Raw genomic sequence first — 21,148 nt, forward strand, 5'->3', positions numbered from 1 at the left:
GATGAGGGAATAGTTCTCATATTTTTAAACCAAAGGCTTTTAGAAAGCCGCTGGTCAAGGTTTTTACTGTCTTTCGGTAAGGATGCCACTCGCCAATTTTTTGATGGAAAACCTCTCAATAAAAGGTTATCCTATTGAATAGGTTCAGTCCTACTGAACTTCAAAATCACGTGTCATCTCTTTAAGAGGCCAGCCCGACAGGTTGGGAGCAAGGAGGAAAGAGCTGAAGCACAACAAAAGTCAATGAAAAATCAGGACAGGGACAGCGTCCCCAGAGCAACCTGGACCTCACAGTGACAGATGTCTACTCCCCAAAGGCATGTGTAACGCAGGTCCTGGAAACGGGTCGCCACACCTTCTGAGTATCTGCAGTGAGGCCCCTCCAAGTTCATGTGTCTAGTCAGGCGCTTTTGTTCTTCTCCAGCAACCAAAAGCGGAGGAGGGGACGCCAGTTACTCTGGCCAGCCCGACCCTCCCCTGCCCTCTCCTCCTCCAACACCCCAGCCCTGAATGCTAAGAGCCCAGCGTGGGAAAAAGGTAGAAAACCCCCAGCTCCCCTGACAACTTGTTTCCTGCAAATGCAAACTCCAGCACTCCACCAAGTCTTAAGATAATTGCATTATATTAAAGTGAAACCATTTTTTCTTTAAAAAAAAAAAAAAAAAGAGACGGAGAGAGAAAGAAAGAGGTGAGTTAGTTTTAACAATGAGGTTATGAGTTCCAGGCAGCTAGGCTCTGACCACTGACTGGGTCAGGGCCCTCTTCTGGGCCCCCCAAAGGCACGAGGGGAGCCCCAGAGCCTCCAGGGTGTGAGTAGGGGAGCAGGAGGCAGTCGTCCACCACTCAGAACAGCCAGAAACTCTGATGTAACAGGAGGGAGGTGGGAAAGCAGGTGTGAGTGGAAGCTTCCACGAGCTGGACATCACCTCATCCTCAAGGTTAGCTGAACACCGTGTTGTGCTGTTGGGTCACGCGGATGAACGTCGCCCTCCTGCTGAGCTCTTTGAGTTTGGCGGCCCCCACATAAGTGCAGGTAGACCTCAGTCCCCCAAGAATATCCAGAATAGTGTTTTCTACATCCCCCTTGTAAGGCACTTCCACAGTCTTGCCCTCAGACGCTCTGGAAGAAAAAAAAAGAAGGAAGTTTTTCTATTAATCTGGTTTGGTTTTTGTTTGTTGTTTTTTTTTCCCCCTTAAGAACTCAGCCAGAATTATTCCCAGCTTTATTTTTTTTAAAGATTTATTTATTTATTCATGATAGACACACACACACACAGAGAGAGAGAGAGGCAGAGACACAGGCAGAAGGAGAAGCAGGCTCCGTGCTGGGTGCCTGACGTGGGACTCGATCCTGGGACTCCAGGATCGTGCCCTGGGCCAAAGGCAGGCACCAAACCGTGGAGCCACCCAGGGATCCCCTTATTCCCAGCTTTAGCACTTTAGCCAGCCCCTAGGTGCACAGGTAGCTAAATGCCACCATCCAACCCCCCTCCCACATTGCTACAAATGCCAAGCTGATCACACCAGCGTCTCTGATGCATGCATTCCTCCCGCCCTGAATGCACAGCCTCACTGCTGGCTCCCTGGAGCGCCAGTCCCCGGGGGCAGGTCCCCCCCAGCAGCGCTGCAGAAGTGGGCCTGCACCTGCCTGCACAGTGCCCTTCTCAGCACCGTGCCTCCACTCTGCCCCTAAGAGAAACCAACTCCACCTTTCTACGCTACCTCAATCCTACACCAGCGCCCAGTTGATCCAGAGGCCAACATGCCCAAGAGGATCAACAGCCCTCACAGAACACCTCTTGAACAACCCTCACCACCGCCTCTTCTTGTCGCACTCACTCCCAGATCAGCAACAGAAGCCCGGGGCTCCGCCCTCCCACCTGCCAGCTCTCCAGTTAGACATGGTGTGTCCCCTAAAGACGCTGATCCAGGGGAGGAGGAAGGGATCAATACAGATGGTCACCCACTTAACGACTGCTGGACTTCACCGCGGTGGTGAGAAAGCGATACCCACTCAGAAGCAATACGCACTTCAGATTTTGAACTTGGATCCTTTCCCAGGCTAGCAATGTGCTGTTTAGCCCTCCTGGGAGCAACATCGGCCCCGGGATTGGGATGGGGGCGGCCACCTGTACACTGACAACCACTCTGCACCTGGACAACTGGTCTGTTTTTCAGTAAAGGATTCAATAAATTATAGGAGACATGCAACACTTTATTATCAAATAGGCCTTGTGTTTGATGATTGCCCAACTGTAGGCTACCGTTGAGTGTTTGGAGCACATTTAAGGTAGGCCAGGCTGAGCTACGATGTCCAGTGGGTTAGATGTATTAAATGTATTCCAATTTATCATATTTTCACCCTAAGTTAAGTTTATCAGGATGCAGCCCTGCAGTTCAGTAGAGGAAGGAAGATCTGTAAAATGGACAATTCAAGCCCCACTAAGTAAGATTGCCTGGACATACAGTCCAGACTTGCCTTTGGTGGGGCATTCCAAGAAGGAAATCTCCAATCTGTACAAAACTCTAGCCCTCATCTAAGGCCTGGGTAATCCGGAAAATCTAATAGTTAACCAAATTCTGGGAGTTTCTCTAGCTGGTCTCTTCAGCTAGAAAAAAATAGCATCTCTCCATCAGAAACTCACTGCCTAGGGACGACTCGGTGACTCAGCAGGTGAGTGTCTGTCTGCCTTTGGCTCAGGGCGTGATCCCAGGTCCAGGGACGGAGTTCTGCATTGGGCTCCCCACAGGGAGCCTGTTCTCCCTCTGCCTTGTGTCTCTGCCTCTCTGTGTGTGTCTCCCATGAATATATACATAAAACCTTAGGGATCCCTGGATGGCTCAGCGGTTTAGAGCCTGCCTTTGGCCCAGGTTGTGGTCCTGGAGTCCTGGGATCAAGTCCCACATCAGGCTCCCTGCATGGAGCCTGCTTCTCCCTCTGCCTGTGTCTTTGCCTCTCTCTCCATGTCTCTCATGAATAAATAAATAAAATCTTAAAAAAAAATAACATCTTAAAAAAAAGAGAAAGAAAGAAGCTCACTGCCTAGAATTTCAAAACGGTATTAACTCTTGTGCACTGGAATCCACACCTGCAAGACTATCCTTAAGTGCGATGAAATCTACCTCCCTAAACCACTGGCTAGACCAAGAGCTGGCCTCGTGGCTGGTGTAGAGTACCAAGCTCCTGAAGCCCATCCTTGGCCACACTCAGGACAGTTCACGTCACCACACTCTGTGATCTAGAGACCAACACCTCCGCACATGTGCCCGCAATGACCACCACATCACTTTTTAAAGAGCTTCCCGTGGCCCGTCGGGGGCTTACTAGAAATCATCTAGATTCTCATCATTGCCTCTTTGCTGATGGGGGACAGCCCCTTTTGCAAGCCATCTATTGCTGAGGCTCATCTCATCTCGTCTGTAAAAGGAAGGTACTTTGATCCATCTCCCAGGGACAGCGTGAGAAATAAATGGTTAATGGCTGGGAAGGAACCAGCAAAGCATAAATAGCTTTGCCTTAATTAAATACAACGTCAGGGACGCCTGGGTGGCTCAGAGGTTGAGCAACTGCCTTTGGCTCACGTTGTGATCCCAGGGTTCTGGGATCAAGTCCTCCATCAGGCTTCCCGCAGGGAGCCTGCTTCTCCCTCAGACTATGTCTCTGCCTCTCTCTGCATCTCTCATGGGTAAGCGAATGAAGTCTTTTAAAAAAGAAAAAATAAGTAAATAAATAAATACAACATCAAAGAAGGACCATTCTTGTGAGGATATATGGGGATGGGGCTGCAAACTGCCTGAGAAAGGGTAGGGATGGAGGGGGACAGAGACACAAAGAAAGACGCAGAGACAGAGAAAAACAGAGGCTACGTGCAGGGCTCAGGCTGCCTCCAGATTGAGGCTCTAATTCTTTCAGCACTTGCCTTTCTCGTCTAAGATTTGAATCCACTTCCAGAGTCTCCTATTTTGTTTTGCCTAAACCCTGCTGAAATTACAGGAGAGGATTTTTCCTTCGGCACCTGGGCTTCCGAGTGTGGCGCAGCCTGGTCTGCCCTTCCCTACTTTTCTTAGAACTCACAACAGATGTAACAGCTAGAGGCACAAAATGTACTCCAGGCAAAGCATCTAGCAGGTCACTGAATCCCGACGGTTCTGTTTAACGTGGCAGCGCGTAGCAGACACTGCACAGGCCCTTGGGTAGGGACAGTGGTTGCTGATAAAGTGCAAAGCTTCTGGACTGGCGGTCCAGGTGGGCACAAAGGCAGCAATCCTCGCCCTGGCCACCCTCATAAACCATGCAACCTCCTCCATCGGGTACCACATGGGAGAAAGAGCCTCCGAGGCTGCACGGGGAGCAGTGTCCTCTTGTTCGGAGCGTTTGAAGTTCCCACGATGAAGGTTTAGACATAGCACCCTATTCCTCTTTCCCACCCTGCCTTCCCCACACTTCCCTTCGCGTCATATTTATTGAGGTTCCCCCTCAAAAGGAAAACGAGATTGGAGAGTGAGAACAGACATCAGGCCCCCAGTCCCCCACTCACTGAGGTTCAGAACTCTGGCGAGTACCCCACACCTCCCACCTGTGGATCTCAGTGGGGTTCTGAGATTTCACCTCCAGCTTGATGGGAACCTCATACAACACCTCTGCATCCCATGTCCTCGACATAAGCCTTGGGGTGCAGGATTAATGGGAGAAATGGGGGGGTGCCCACCAGGGAGGGCTTGAGTCCCCACCCCAGTGCCTGAGGCCTCCCAGAGAAAGATAATCCCTCACTCCTGGTGGACTTCCTTCGGAGGGAGCAAGACCTTCTGTCCGGTCCCCTTTGTGTGATTTGTCATCAGGCTGATGCTGATAAGTTAACGGCAGCTTCTACACAACAGGGCCAGGGGGTGGACATGCGCTGTCCTAAGGGTTTTAAAACACACGTGTGGACAATTAAAATGGAAGGGAAACAGAAAAGGCCAGGTTATCTTTGGGGATCATGGATTTGGGGGCGGAGAGGGGGGGAAGCAGAAGCAAGCATCCCTTCTGCAACGAGTAACACAATTAAATGGCTAAAAGTGCTGCCTGTGCCAACTGTCAGAGCCTGGAGGCAGGTGAGAGTCCTGCTGCAGGGGAAACATGGCATCTTCCAGAAAGGCCTGAGCTCCATGCAGTGATGCGCACTACACCTGTTTCAGGTGCACTGGGAGACCCATTCTCCAACCCAATTCTAGCCGCCTGAACTCATTCCAGGCTAGAGATGGTGATTACAAGGCCAGCGCTGAGCCATCAGAAGGCTCTCTTGAAGGATAAGGCAAAGATCCTCCTTACCCCCTTCCCCCAAAGCCCGGTCACCTACCTGTTCCCACACACAACCCGGTCACATTTCCGTCCCGCCCCAAAACACTTCTGCTCTACACTCCCTTTTCAGGGCCCCAAACACAGCAGGTGCTACTTGGATAACAACTGGGGCTACTTAAAAAGAAGCAGGCTATGTTTTCTAGCCCCTTCCCACGGTACCTAAGTATTAATAGAGGGGATGCTGGGGACTCACCTGTATTCAGCGACCCCTCCTGCATGCTTCTTCATTGCTGTTTCGGAGCTCATCCCATAGAAGAGCTTGAGCTTCTGCCCATTCTTCTCGATCACCTCCCCGGCACACTCGGTGTGGCCTGAAAACATCCCGCCCAGCATGACAAAATCTGCTCCAGCTCCTAAACGCCAACAGTTGAGGACAAAAGCAGCAGAAGAAAAAACTCTGAGAGAGAGTCGGCTCTGGAAGGATCTGCGTGCTACTGTAACTCACCCCTCCCTGCTCCCAGCAACCTCTCCCTTTCTGGAAAAAGTTTAGAAGGCTTGCCATATGGGGAGACACGTACTGGACACAGAAACGCAGCCTACTGAAGGCTGGTGGCTAATGCGCTGGACAATCCTTAATGGTAACTGATGACTACCTATGACCACCTTCCAAACACAGTCTAAGTATCATCATCAGAGAAACATTAAGACTTGGGCAGCATTTTCCATAGAGTGTTGCACAATGTCATCCTCCATGATCATTCCTCTGGTGCCCCCATCAGGCATCTGGTCTACCTTAGGCTATCAGCACCCTCACACTCTGCTTGTGTAGATCACAAAAAACTCAGAACAGGGAAGCCTGGGTGGCTCAGTGGTTGAGAGTCCATCCACCTTTGGCTCAGGTCATGATCCCAGAGTCCTGGGATCGAGTCCCACATCGGGCTCCCTGCAGGAAGCCTGCTTCTCCCTCTGCCTCTGTCTCTGCCTCTCTGTGTCTCTCATGAATAAATAAATAAAATCTTTAGAAAAAAAAGAAAAGAAAAACGCCAGAACAGACCAAAATTTCTATACTAGAGGCTAGGTATTAAAAAGAGAAACCTAAATAATAATAATATATATATAAACACACACACGCACACACACACACACACACATATCTTATAGTTTGCATTTGAATGACTTCAGTATACTTGCACTTTTTGATTTGACCTGAGGAAGCACTAATAGGTTTTGAGTGTTGCCTGTGTGTGAGAAGCCTGAAGTCATTAAGATAAAACCTAACATCAAAATTGAAAGCCAAGGAACCTGCGTAGAAGGAATACACAGAGAACATTGGGGTGGGTTGACAGCATAATTAGGGCAGGGTACAAAGGCTAGATCTTCTGGTTTTCAAAAATTGGAATTATAATAAAAATTTTTTCATGTGCTATTTCGATTCTCAGTGGTAAATGTGTGTGGAAGATCTTACTAAAATTGACACTTACTTGAAAAAAAAAGTTTGTTCTTTCTCTCACCATGCCATGGTATATATACCATATACATATATGGTACTGAAGTGTTTATCACAGGACATGACTCATGGTCAATATAGAATAGTTGTCAAGAAGGGAAAGTGTATATGGGGAAGAGCTAGAAATATCACCATTCTCGATCCTGTTCATAGAGGATTATTTAGACTCTCCACGGACTATGAACTTCTCCTATGTCCTCTTGAGGGTTCGCATTTAGAACACCAGGACCCCAGGGTACAGATGTATTCAGTAATGAGGATGAAGGACAAGGAGGAGGGGCAGGCAGAGGAACCCTTGAGAAGTGGCCTTGACCTCTTCCATCAGGTCATTTAGATATTTACAGGACTCTGGGGTTTGCATCAGGCTTCCTGGCCTTTCTGTTTGGCATTATAGCAGGGCTGGCCCCTTGGCCTGGCACTCAGGAAGCTGCACACAATGGGACCTTTCTACTTGGCAGCAAGCTCTGCAGGTCCTTCATCCTAGGGTCCCTAACATGAATGCTGGATCCTTGTCCCCCACCCCCACCCCGGGCCATGCTTTAAGGGCGGGGGTGGGGGAGGAAAACTGGTGTCCAGCCAGGCCTCCCAGTGACCACAACCCCAGTAGCAGATGTCAACGTCAGGAACACAGAACACAGATCCACTCAAACAATGCTTTGAAGTGGCTTCCAATTATTTTTGCTTCTGAATGCTCTCCTGTCCCTGGCCCTCACCAACATTCACTCTTCCTGACATAGTCTTCCTTCCTCTGCTGCTGAGCTTCAGCACAGGCAACGCTGCACTCACTGCAAGACGAGTGAAGAAAAAAGATGCCAGGGCTGGATCCAAAAACGGTTATCTACGAGGCATCTTTTTTGTGTGTGTTTGTTTTTTTAGATTTTATTTGTTTGGCGGAGAGAGCAAGAGAGCACAGGCAAGGGAAGTAGCAAGCAGAGGAGAGGGAAAAGCAGACATCCCCCCCGCCCCCAGGCTAAGCAGGGAGCCCACCATGGGGCTTGATCCCAGGACTCCGGGATCACGACCCCAACCAAAGGCAGACGCTTAACCGACTGAGCCACCCAGGCACCCCTACGAGGCACCTTCTTAATGACCAGTCAGTCACTTTAAAGCGTGCCAGCTCCTACTCTGTACAGGGAGCCCAAGCAGGAGCACCCATCAGCATTAAGTTGATTCAGCTCAAAAGTCAGTAACAAAAACATCTTTGGCTAATGATCCAGGTTAGCGGTGAGTGAGCACACGAGTGGAGCAGGGGTCCTGATTCCCCCTCCTCTGCCGGCTGTGGGACCCCAACCTTGTCACTCACCTCTCAGGGCCTCGGTCTCAACTATAAAGTAGGCACCCTCGATTACAAAGACGCCCCTCGTGTTCCCTCCATAACCAAGATGCAGGATCTGAATAGGTTACATAAGAAGGTTGCCCATTTTCATGACATTCCCCAGGTTGCTACAAAACCCCACTGCTAGGAACACTGTCCCTTCCCTTGTCACCATTGTGTGTCACTAAGAGAAAGAGGGTGGAGGAGGGAACCCATGCCTCACCTAAGACATTCTATGGGAAGGTCAGAAGGTCTCTGAAGCAATGGACAAAAAACTCTGGAGCTGCCAAATACAGGTAAGGGGAAGGACCCCTGGCACCCCTCAGAAAGTCCCCCTCCAGGGGCACTTGGGTGGCTCAGTTGGTTAAGCATCTGCCTTCGGCTCAGGTCATGATCCTGGGGTCCTGGGACTGAACCCTGCATCGGGCTCTCTGCTTGGTGGGGAGTCTGCTTCTCCCTCTACCCCTCACCCCTGCTCGTGCTCTCTTTCTCTCTAATAAATAAATAAAATCTTCAAAATAAAAAGACAGTTTCCCTCTGTAGGAAAAAAAAAAGCGGGGGGGGGGGGGAATCATGAGTGAACTTGGCCTCGGCATCAGAAGAGGGAGTGGGGCCCTGCGAGTGGTTCTTCCGTCACCCGGTGGGCACACAACAGCTCCCACCTGGCAGTTTGGCGCCCCCATGTGCAGCCGGCTCTGGCTTGAGGATGCGGTTGGCCAGGGTGACGTGGCGAGCACAGGGCACTGCACGTGGGGCTGCGGCCGGCCTGCCAGGTGGTCCAGAAGCCCCCCTGGATCACAGCTGGACAGCGCTGCCCTCTGCTGGGACACAGGCTCCTCTGCCCGATGAGAAGCCACTGGGGGGCTCTCTTGTCCCTCCCAGAAGATCGCCCCAAGTTAGGGCCCAGAGACCTCCCTTAGTCACTGTGCTTCACACCTGTTCAGGCACCCTGAGCCCTCTAAGCCATGACATCACCCTCTGCTGCCTTGCAGGCTGCCACCCCCCTCCATCCTCTGGGCACGACACTTGCTCGGCTGAATCAAACTAACGTCAGGACTCTGGCCAACTGGGGCTGGAATCCAGGGACTGGAAACTCAGGACGGGCCCAGAATTTCCCAACACGTCCCGCCTCTCCATTCAGGTTCCCAGCTGAAGCCAGCACACAGCTGCCGGAGCTCCGGCCCCGCCCTCCCTGTCCCCTTACCAAAGGCTTTGGCGACATCTCCTGGACACGTGCAGCCTCCGTCCTTCAAAGAGGAAAAAGCAAGGAGAAGGCGTCAGCGTCAGCTTGGCCAGGCTGTCCCCCCTCCCCTGGGGTGATTCGGGGTCATCAGGAGGTGACACCCGGACACACCCCCAGCCAAGGGTAAGCAGAGGCCCTCAGAGCCCTGGCCCAGTGCTCCTCAGTCACTGTGTTCTGACTTAATTGGCTCCCCCCGAATGCTGCACCCCAGCCCCGGCCACCACTGCCCACCTGTCCACCCTGCGGTGCCCTGGACGCCCCTCGAAGCCCCTGGAAGCGAGGAGGCAGGATGCTCCGGGGCCTCCTCCCCAGCCAGCCCCTGACTCAACATGCCTGCCCGGCCAGGGCCATCCGAAATCACTCATTCAGAAGTCATCCCTCCCTGCCTGCTTGGCTTGAGGTGAGGCTTATGTAGTCCAGGAGCTTGGTTATTTTAAGAGCCAGGGAAAGGACACTGAATTCCTTTATGCTTGCAGCCACTCCGGGTGTCCCCCATTCACCTTCACCCAAGTGCCCAGTTAGCTTAAAATCAAACATGCATTCCCGAGCCCCACTCTACCCTAGAGAGCACGTGCCTGGGGCTGGTTTAATGCCCAGCAGGACGGTCACCTTGGGCTGCCCAGCACGGTCCAGCCATGGAAGTGATGTTGACGCACCAGCAGTGCTGTGTGGGGTTTCTAGAACGCAGAACCCACTGCGCCATCCTTACCAACACGGGCTGCTACCCTGCTGTTCTCAACGTGGCCTGTGTGAAGTCAAGGAGGACGGTGAGGGTGGCCGGGAGCTGCAGCTGGACCCCACAGAGAGAGGCCAAGAAGCCAGGGTCTGGTTGGCGGGGGGAGGGTCAGTGCTGAGAGCTGGCCTGGTGACACAGCCCTGAGCTCAGAGCAGGTCTGAGAGGAACACCGGAGTCTCAGAGGCAGGTGCCTGTCCCCGGAAGGTGGGACCCACCAGTATTGGGGTCGGATCAGCCTTTGGGGAGGACAGAGGCTGCCCAGGCTACCTTGCATCACAACTGCCAGGAAGGTATGGGCGCCCCCAGAGCCCAAGGGCACCTAGTGAACCAGGACAAACCACTTTATGAACCACTCCATCACCTCTGATGGGGAACATGGCTCTTTGTGACTCAATTCCCTTTTTTACCTGCTTTTTAGGCCTATCGCTCCAGGAACTGTAACTCAATTTCTGCTTCATTACTTCTTGGCAGTTCGAATCCAAAGGTAGGTGTGAAAACTTGGAAATCCTTTTTTTTTTTTTTTAATGAAAATTTACTGCCTATAACTATTTCCTCCATCATATCTGTTACAGGCACACCCCAGAAATATTGCAGGTTTGGTTTCAGGCCACAGCAATAAAGCGAGTATCACCATAAAGTGAGTCAAATGAATTTTTTTGGTTTCCCACTGCCTACAGAAGCTATGTGTGCACTATTCTGCATATCGAGCATACAACAGCATTACTATCTAAAAAAAAAAAAATGTACACAGCTTAATTTAAAAATACTTTATTACTAAAAAATGGTGATCATCCTCTGAGCTTCCGGCGAGCTGTTATCATTGATCACAGATTGTCATAACAAATACAAGAATGAGAAAGTTTTGAGATTTTGTGGGAATTACCAAATTGTGGCAGAGAGACACCGACCAGGCAAATACTGTTGGAAAAATGGTGCTAGGGACACCCGGGTGGCTCAGCGGTTGAGCATCTGCCTTTGGCTCAGGATTTGATCCTGGGGTCCTGGGATCGAGTCCTGCATCGGGCTCCCTGCATGGGGCCTGCTTCTCCCTCTGTGTCTCTGCCTCTCTCTGTTGTCTCTCATGAATAAATAAATAAAATCTTTAAAAACAACAACAAAAACGGTGCCAACAGACTTGCCCCAATGCGGGTTTGCCACAGATCTTTAATTTGTAAAAAAAAAAAAAAAAAAAACAAAACAAAAACAAAACCAAAAAACACAGTAACTCTGAAGTGCAGTAGAGCGAAGCTCAATAAAACGAGGTGTGCTTGTATTCACCTGTAGTTTCTCTGATCCCCCGAGGGCCACAGGGTGCTAGGGAATGGTCATTTCCGAAGTGGTCTCTCCATATAAGTTATGTGCCAAAGCCACCGTGTGAAGATGGTGACGGGACTCGTGGCTGCGTCTGGCTGGTTCCAAGCTCCAGCCTATCTCTCAAAGGTCCAAGCCCCCCTATGTGCCCTTCACTCGTCCTGCCCATTTTTTTTTAAGTGCTTTATCGCTACCAGAACCAGTTTTACACTAGATAGGGTTTCAAACATATGACTTCCAAAGATTAAACAAACAAACTCACGCCCCCATTACATTAGGACATTATCGGACTAAAAACACCACCCAACACACACACACACACACACACACACACACACACACACACACGCTCCCTAATCTTGTGCTCCCTTGCATGCGAGCTGTGAGTGAGTGGCTGTGACTGCCACGGTGGTGTCTCGTGGGGAGGCCCAGAAAATTCTACATGCTTGTGGTCAGTGATGAGGCACTGGGACCCTTGAGAAGGAGCTCTGCTCTTCCCAGGATGGGCCACGATGTCCACCGTTAAGAGGATTCTGGGATGTGCCACAGAGGAAATCACACTTACGGCATCTCCTCACTTTACCTGGAAATGCATTTATAAATAGACAATGCGGAGCAGCCAAGCCGGACTGCGCCTTTAACAGAGCGCACTCCAACATCGCATAATGCTTTAGGGCCAAGGAGGCTGCTCCCTACTACTGCTTATGGATGATTTCCAAAAGCTGTTCAGAGCATCCTTTTCATGTTCTCAGGAGGCAAGGGCAGGAGGGGAAATCTCTGCAATCTAAGGCACACATTTACTTTCACATATAAATATCACAGCTGCTGGAAGGTTTCAAAAAAAAAAAAACAATGCGCAAATATTCAAAGAGCTACTTGTTTTGTTTTTCAACAGCGTTAATGTTATATTTTAGTAGAAAAAGCATCACATAACTTGAGTGGTGGGAACTCGATCTGTGAATCGTCAGCATAGCTTTTCTTAAGAATACTTAAAATTGAGGATGGTGAAAGCAGGTAGGGAACAGGCGGAAAGAATTCAAATCAAACACCCACTATGCACAGGGGTAGTTAACTTCATTTTGCTATTTAAACAGCTTAAGAGGGGCAGCCTGGATGGCTCAGTGGTTTAGTACCGCCTTTGGCCCAGGGCATGATCCTGGAGTCCCAGGATCGAGTCCCACATCGGGCTCCCTGCATGGAGCCTGCTTCTCCCTCTGCCTGTGTCTCTGCCTCTCTCTCATGAATAAATAAATAAAATCTTTAAAAAAATAAATAAACAGCTCAAGAACCTGAAGTTGGTATTTTGGAAGTGGGGAGAAAAAGGAGCGGAGCTCAGAAAGGTTGGGTGACTTGCCTAAGGTAACACAGCAATAATGTTAGAAAAAGATTTGAACCTTGGTTAAGAGTACGCTCTAAAAATGCCTAGAAGCAGGGCGCCTGGGTGGCTCAGAGCGTCTGTCTGCCTTCGGCCCAGGGCGTGATCACGGGATCCTGGGATCGAGTCCTGCATCAGGCTCCCTGCATGGAGCCTGCTTCTCCCTCTGCCTCTCTCTGTATGTCTCTCATGAATAAATAAACAAAGATTTTTTTAAAAGAAACCCTTTACTCACCACTTTTCTTTAAAAAAAAATTTAAAAATATTTAGAAGCAAAAATAAAGAAAATTTAAAAAAACATAAAAATGTCTAGAAGCATACTTATCAAAACATGAGCCATGGTTATCTTAAGGGGCTAATGGTTGCAGTAATCTTTATATTTATCTGTATTATCTAACTTTTTCTAGGCTAAATCTATCTTGTTGGAGAATTTTTCAGGCCTCAAAAAAAATTGAATTATCTGAATAACTTTGTTTAGATCTCACTAAAGAATGGTCTAACTGCTTCTGAAGTGCTATAATTAAATCATTACAATTTTCAGAAATTTGCTGATCCATTTTTACTTCTCTGCAGAGGGCTAGTGGGCCTGGGCGAGCACTAGTGACCAGGCGTGGAGGGGGGCGAAGTTGGGGATTACTTTGAATCATCTGGATCCTTACCAGCCCTTCTCAATACAGAGCCTCCTGAGCCTCTTGATCTTTATAAAACACACTGATTAAAATGCTGGAGCTTGAGTCCAGAAGAGACCACAGTGACCCCACTCAACGTAATCGCAAGACTTGTTTCTAGGTCCTGTAAAGCACCAGAGTCCAAGGGAACAAATGCCTCCCCTTGCAATCGTGCATTGGGGACTGGCCATCCTCTCCCCACTGGAAGACATGAGTAGGGACCACGTGAGGAAGGACAGAGGAGTGCTGGGGTGGGAGAACAAGCCAACTGGGTCCTGTACCAACCCTGGATCCTCTGTGATTTCAGCAAACCCTTCTTTACGATTTTTGTGACCTCCTCATTGTCTAAATGAGTGTGTGTGGGGAGAGGGGGTCAGTCAAGGGAAGACATGGAACACTGCAGAGGAAGACACCTTCGTTTGAACGTTGCCAGTAGTGATGCTGGACAAGTCACTGAAGATCCCGAAGCTTCGGTTCCCCAGCGGGCTGTGATGGCTAATTTTATGTGTCAACTTGACTGGGCCACAGAGTGCCTAGGTAACTAGTCAAACATTAGTCTGGGTGTTTCTGGGAAGATTTCTTGGTTTCTTTTCTCTTCTCTTCTCCTTTCTTTCTTTCGATGATACTAATATTTGAATTGGTAGACTGAGTAAAGCAGATCGTCCTCCCCAATGTGGGGGAGTCCCATCTAATCAACTGAAGGCTTGAACGGAACCAAAGGGCTGACCCTCCTCGAGTGTACTTTTCTCGACTGACTGAATGAACCTGGGCTTTTTTCTGCCTTTTAACTTCAACTGAAACATCAGCTCTCCTGGTTCTCAGGCCCCCAGACTCAGACTGAAACTACAGCATCAGCCCGCCTGAAGTCCCTAGCCTGGCAACTCACCTTGCATATATTGGGATTTCTTAATCCCCATAATCACGTGAACCAATTCCTTATAATAAATACTTCCTCAATCTCCTCTCTTGCCACCCCCCCCCCACCAACACACACACACCCTACTGGTTCTGTTTTTCTAGAGAACCCTAATACACCTGTCAAGTGACGGTAACTGCTAGTTTGGCAGGTTGTTCCAAGGATTAGAAATTATAAGTCTATTGTGCCTGGAAGGTACTAGATGCTCAATAAATAATAGTCCTTCCTTCTTCTGTTTCCACCTTTAAAATTCTCTTCTTTGGGGAGCCCTGGTGGCTCAGCAGTTTAGCACTGCCTTCGGCCCGGGGTGTGATCCTGGAGACCTGGGATCGAGTCCCACATTGGGCTCCCTGTATGGAGCCTGCTTCTCCCTCTGCCTGTGTCTCTGACTCTCTCTCCTTCTGTGTCTCTCATGAATAAATAAAATCTTTAAAAAATATAAAATAAAAAATAAAAAAAATGAAAAAATAAAATTCTCTTTTGTGTGATGTCCCTAGCCGATGAGGAGACAAAACTAACCAGCCACACTTTAATCTTCACCTACACAGGGGGTATCCTGAATTTACAGCTCTGTGCCTCTCAGAACCCCATGCCGGCCACAATAAATAGTAACCCAACTCAACCTGCTAACAGCCCCCTGCAGTGGCTTCCTTTTTCTGAATTTCAACAGCATGGATGTGCTAATTCAGCAACCAAAGTGTAATAGGAGACAGCTGGAAGGCAACTAGGCAGAGGAGTGAGATCCAAAATACCGGAGGGGTTTCCAGTGTGTTTAGGGATGAGTGGCAAGGGGGAGAAATCTGTTTGTGAAACCCTATCAGACAGAGGGACAGTAGAAGATAAGGCAACTCTGAACCCCAAGACTCTCGGCTGGCCAGGAGGAATGAGCTCAGGTCAAGAGGGCTGATCCCGTGTGAGTCCATGAACTTCGTCGGGTCTTATGGCTACACACTGAAGGTCTGGCCCTTTCTGGGAAATCTCTCACTGTTACTGAGAACCTGGGAGCACCCGACCACAAACCTTGGGCGGTCACTGTCCCTAACTGACAAATTCAGAGAAGCCTTTCCCTGGGTGCCAGCAGGTAAGACCCGGCTCTGAACATGGACCCAACCAGGGTACGCTGAGCCTCCACTACAGAAAACAGCAGTTGTCACACTTGAGAGCACATCACAATGACCTGGAGGGCTTGTGACAACACACTCCTGGGACTCCCCTTCAGAGCTGCTGATTCCGTAGGTCTGGCCCAGGCCCCAGATTGTCCCACGAGTTCTCAGTTGATACTGATGTTGGGCACTACACCGAGAGAACTGCTAAAATAAGCTTATCAACAAGGTGGTGCTGTGTAGAGAGAACCCAAGCTGATTTGCCGTGGCTGGTGGTGCAAGCAGAGCCTACCCCCGACCCTAAACTATGGTCCTATCAACTAAGCAGGTGTGAGATTTCTAGAAGGCTACAAAAGTGGGAACTCAGAACACGAACACGTTCACAGCAGAACCATTCATCTGACAGCTCGAGGATTTGGAAAAATAGTGGCCACTCAAGGAATATATATGGTACAGGGTCCGAATTCTGATGCAGACTCCTGATGGTGGAAACTGTCCTGTGATAGAGATTTATGATTAATTACGTATGGTACTTTTGTGGCCACCCTCTGAAAAGTCATATTTGCTAAGATGGGGTCCAGGCATGTCTTTTTAAGAAAGCTTCCCCGGTGATGCTCATGCAGCCAGCCCAGAACAAGGCCCCGGCGAACACCTGAGAGCCACTAGCATCCTGGAGACTGATGCTGTTTGCAGTGACTTGGATCACTGCACTCAACCTTTTACACACAATAAACGCGTGTTCATTTGTGCTCTGGGGCAAAGCTCAAGGAAGGGGTAATGAGTACAGGGCCTCAGAATGCTCAGTAACCACAAAGCCTTCGGTCATTTCAGTCATTCCCCTCTCCCTCTGCTTCTAGCAGTAGATGCTCAATAAAAGTTTGCTCAGGGAATGGATGGATGGATGAAAACTTTGCAGGGAGCATTGGAAGGAGCACGGGAAATCTGCACTGGACTGCAAGGTCAGGCCAGGCCCCTAGCTGTGATAAAACAACAACTACAACACTCCGATGCTAAAATAAGGCTCAAAATGAGGGAAGGTGCAGGTAGGGCTTTTTAAAGAGTATTATTACTCTTTAAAGCAAGTCCAGAAATCACACATCAATGTACTGAAGTGCTGAGCTGAAGTCACCAAGGCATCATTCCACAGGAATATGTAATTTGATGCATTTGTAAATTTTTAAAAATCACCTATCAATTTGGGACGCCTGGGTGGCTCAGTGGTTTAGCACCTGCCCTCGGCCCAGGACATGATCCTGGAGTCCCAGGATTGAGTCCCACATCGGGCTCCCTGCATGGAGCCTGCTTCTCCCCCTGCCTGTGTCTCTGCCTCTCTCTCTCTCTCTCTCTCTCTCTCTCTCTCTCTCTGTGTGTGTGTGTGTGTCTCTCTCATGAATAAATAAATAAAATCTTTAAAAAAGAAATCACCTATCAATTTATTTAACGTGGGACCCTGGCTTAGGAACTGTACCAAGAAAAGGTATGAGGATTTATTTTAATATATTCCATGAGTCAACTTTGTTATAGAACCACTAAAATTACACCATGAATTCAGAATTTGTAAAAAAAAAAAAAAAGAAAGAAAAGAAATTATATATATTATATATACACACACATATAAGTGGAAGCCATAGTTGTGAGTTTGTCTTATTTATCCCACAAGTTCTGTCCTGTTCTGAGCATTTTATCTGGAAGGGGAGAGCTAGGATATGTCCCTTTGACTGTGAATGGTAGTCGCATCAGTAAAGGTGGTGCAGAACGGTGGCTACGTCGAGGACAGATACTAACTTGGCACTCATTCATTCATTCACTCAATCCTGAATGTTCAGTGGCTGAGTCTCAGGCTGCTGTACTAGAACTTCGTGGAAGTGCTGTTAGATCACTGCCTCAGCCTCTCCTTACCTCTTCCCATAGGTTTCTCAACCCACAGAAATCCCACCTCTGCCCCCAATACACCACTGATGTGCTCTCAGTCGGGCAACCCATGACCGGTGGCTGGCAGCATGTGACAGCACCGCAGATGTGATAAGCCAAGATGAGGTCATCTGGAGGAGGTGACCCATAATCCAACACGACTGGTGTCCTTACAAATAGGAAAAATGTGGACATGCAAGCACACGCACACAGGGAGGACACCACATGAAGATGGGAACTATGGTGCCACCAGCCAAGGAAACACCAGAAGCTCTGGAGCTTGGGAACAGAGACTTCCCGTAGCCCTGGGGACCCTGCTGACACCTGGATCTCAGACTTCCGGCCTCCAGACCCACAAGACAGTGGGTTTCTCTTCTTCAATCCATGCAGGCCGGGGTGCTCTGTAGCCAACTCTTACGTGGCCCTCCCATCCTCTCCAAGCTCCGCACAGACCCCCCAACACCTCGCCGACAGTCTGCAGTTGTTACTGACCAATGTGCCTGCCTCCCTTGGTGCAGAGTAAGTGGGGAGCAGGGCCTGGGTCTCTGCCATATGTCACTGCCGTGACCAAGGTGCCCGGGTCATGGCCAGGCCCACCGGGATGCCATCTGGATGGAGGGCAGCCAGGAAACAGGCTTCCTCGGGGCCGAGGAGCAGGGGACTCCCTGTAGCCCCGGGGGTTCCCAAGCCAGCTCCCTGCCCCACCAGAGACTTACAGAGATGATGTGACCCTTCAGGCCGTGGGCAGAGTCCGCACACTCGATCACAGCACTGAGCTGGGGGTAGCCCACCCCCGTCTTGGTGCGGGTGGTACACACAGAACCTAGGTGGCAGGAGAAGGGGACCCAAAGAGAGATGGTTGAGAAAGTGCAGGTGGTGACACAAGATGAGCCCCTGCCACCAGCACTCACCCTCACCCCAATTTCCTGGGGGTGATCTTTCTTTCCATGGTTGGGGGGAGTGGTGATAACCACACCATCTGAGCACGTCCCTTCTGGTCCTCATCACTGTCAACCACTGATGCCCGGATGCCCTCTACCCCACGCCCCGTCACCGTCACCCGCCTGTGACATCACCCCCTCCTCTGCCTGCTTACACTACTCCCATCCTTCTCCTGTGTCCCTCGCTTGTCCACACAAGCACTCTATACTTCAAGGGACCCCTCAGGCTCCTCCCACAACCTCTTGACCTTCAACTTTTGTCAAATTTCCAATTTCTCTGAGCCTCTCGGCCTTGCCTATGAAATGGAAGTGGAAACGCTGACAGCACCAGGTTGTGGTGGAGAGTAAGTGGCTGCACAGGTGAAAACTGCTGGGCCTGCACCCCCAGTAGGCCCTGGAGAGGAGGGGGCGGCACTTACCCCATTCCTGCACCCTCTCCCATCCAGTCCCGTCCTCGATGGGCCCCAGCCTCTTCAGCTGCATGATTGGCCACCCTGCCCAGGGTCCCCATCCAGCCTGGGCTGCAGAATCAGCTTCCATTTCAGGACCAGCCACACCTGGACCCCTGCGCCCCTCCTTGACCTCTGCCTTTCCCACGGTCATCCCCAGTCCTGGTGGACCCCTCTACAGAGTAGCATCCCAGCTCAGTCCAAGCTAAGTCACGCCCAGAGCACCACCATCTCCAGCACACGACCCCTTGGCTCAAGTCCTGTCCCTCCCTCCCAGCCAATGAGCACCCCTTGTACCCGAACATCACGCAGGACAAACTCCCGAATGTCCAGCTGCCGCCTTCCTCTGCCACCTGGCTCTCCCTCCTGCTCCCCACACTCCAGCCTCTCCCACCTTCCAGGTCCTCTGGCAGAGGGGATTCTCTGTACATGCTGTACTTTCTGTCTAAGCCCTCCCTATGCACCAACCCCTGGTCTGGCCAATGCTTCTCATCTTTCAGGCTTTATCTTAAATGTCACTACCTCAGGGGAGTTGTTCTCCACAGGTATTCACTTCAAAAAGAGGCATTAAATAATTATTTGTGTAAGAATGCAGGGGATCTGTTTTCTCTGCTGGATGGTAAGCTCCACGGACAGTCATTGTTGTAGATCCAGTGCTGAGAATAGAGCCTTGTACATAAGCAGGTGGCTATAAATAGTCACCAAAAGAATGCGTGAACTTAAGAATAGATGAGTCACCCACATGCCTGTGGCTACACTGTTTCCCAGCTCAATCAATGGGGCTGAACTCCACTGCCGTTAGGACCAGGCACAAGGAACCCCAGCCTCCTCTCCTGCCCACCCCCTCAGATCTCTCCCCAGCTCTTCCAGGACAGGACCAGACAGAGAACCAGGTCTAGGGTTCCAGGTCTGGAGGGGCGCCTGGGTGGCTCAGGGGTTAAGCATCTGCCTTCAGCCCAGGGCGTGATCTTGGAGTCCAGGGATCTTGGGAGTCCTGCATTGGGCTCCCCGCTTCTCCCTCTGCTTGTGTCTCTGCCTCTCTCTCTGGGTCTCTCATGGATAGATAGATAAATAAATAAATAAATAAAATCTTTAAAAAATAATAATAATTCCAGGCCTGGATTCCACAAGAAAAACCAGAAGGCTGGGGGAGACCCCTTTCCTCCTGCATCCATCCTCTGCCGGGCATGAGAAGCCAGCTCCTGATGTCCATCCTTAAGTGTGCTGCTCACAGCCCTGGAGCCAGCAAGCTCCTGTCCCCACCAAGGCGCCCTCTGCCCGAGCCACCAGACCTGCACTGTGCAAGGCTGAACTCATTTCCTAATTTCTGGTTCATAACTGGCTTCTCTCCTCTCCCACTCCACAGCCAGATCCTCGCAGGAAGGCAGGGATCACCCTCCCTGGAAAGAGCCAAGGAAGAACTTGCAAACAAGGCATGGGAATGGCCTTGATCAAGGCTCACGGCAAAAGGAGAAAACTGAATACGCGTCTTCCCCCAGGGGCAGGGGCAGGGTGCCCATTCTTCACTCTGTCATTCAGAGAGAGAAAACCCCAGTGTTTTTTACTCTGAAGAATTCATGACATTTATTTATTTTAAAAGATTTTATTTCTTTATTCATGAGAGAGACAGAGAGAGAGAGAGAGAGAGAGGCAGAGACACAGGCAGAGGGAAAAGCAAGCTCCATGCAGGGAGCCCGACGTGGGACTCGATCCCGGGACTCCAGGATCACACCCTGGGCTGAAGGCGGTGCTAAACCGCTGAGCCACCCGGGCTGCCCCGAATTCATGACATTTAAATGTAATCTCCAATCAGTTTAAAGAAGTGGCTATGAAAAAGCTCCTTACTTTTTAGTCCCATCCGTTCTAATAGAAAGCCCTGCCAGGGCTGAGGTTGGGCGCTGGGTGGGTGGTACACGCAGCAACGATGGGAGGACCACACCTCTTCTGGGGAAACAGCTTATACGCAGAGAATGTGCAGGAGAGAAACAAGTACAGCCGAACGCTCAGGATTACATCAAGTGCATCAAGAACAGCTCTCTGAGAGCCAAGGCGGCCGCCTCCACACCTTGACATCCTGTACAGCACGCACCCAGCACAACGGCAGCTAGTAGACGCCCAGCTGCTATTTCTGATTAAACAGGTGCCCGGGGAGTGTCCTGCTTTTGGAAGAGTCTTCCTGGCCTATTAACAGCCTATTCTATTCTTAGGTCAGTCTATTACAGCCCATGCTAAGTGGGGAGCTCCTTGTAAGAACTGGGTCTTAGTCTCTCTTTGAATTTCCAAAAATGACCAACACTCAGTAAAAACCAGGGTTGTTGGGCAGCCTGTGTGGCTCAGCGGTTTAGCGCTGCCTTTGGCCCCGGGGTGTGATCCTGGAGACCTGGGATCGAGT

At 50.2% G+C, this 21,148-nt stretch overlaps 1 protein-coding gene across 1 annotated transcript in view; it reads right to left on the reverse strand.

Moving 5' to 3' along the window:
• Positions 1-619: 619 nt before the first annotated feature.
• GMPR (guanosine monophosphate reductase) overlaps positions 620-21,148 on the reverse strand; it is a 47,398-nt gene continuing 26,869 nt past the window's right edge. Inside the window, exons 6-9 of the mRNA XM_041772104.1 lie at positions 18,083-18,189; positions 9,308-9,350; positions 5,535-5,694; positions 620-1,120 (exon numbers count right to left, since the gene is read on the reverse strand). Coding sequence (XP_041628038.1) covers positions 940-1,120; positions 5,535-5,694; positions 9,308-9,350; positions 18,083-18,189 — 491 coding nt within the window. The 3' untranslated portion in view covers positions 620-939. The remainder of the gene's footprint in view (positions 1,121-5,534; positions 5,695-9,307; positions 9,351-18,082; positions 18,190-21,148) is intronic.

The sequence above is a fragment of the Vulpes lagopus genome, chromosome 10 (assembly GCF_018345385.1).
Source record: "Vulpes lagopus strain Blue_001 chromosome 10, ASM1834538v1, whole genome shotgun sequence".
Lineage (NCBI taxonomy): Eukaryota > Metazoa > Chordata > Mammalia > Carnivora > Canidae > Vulpes > Vulpes lagopus.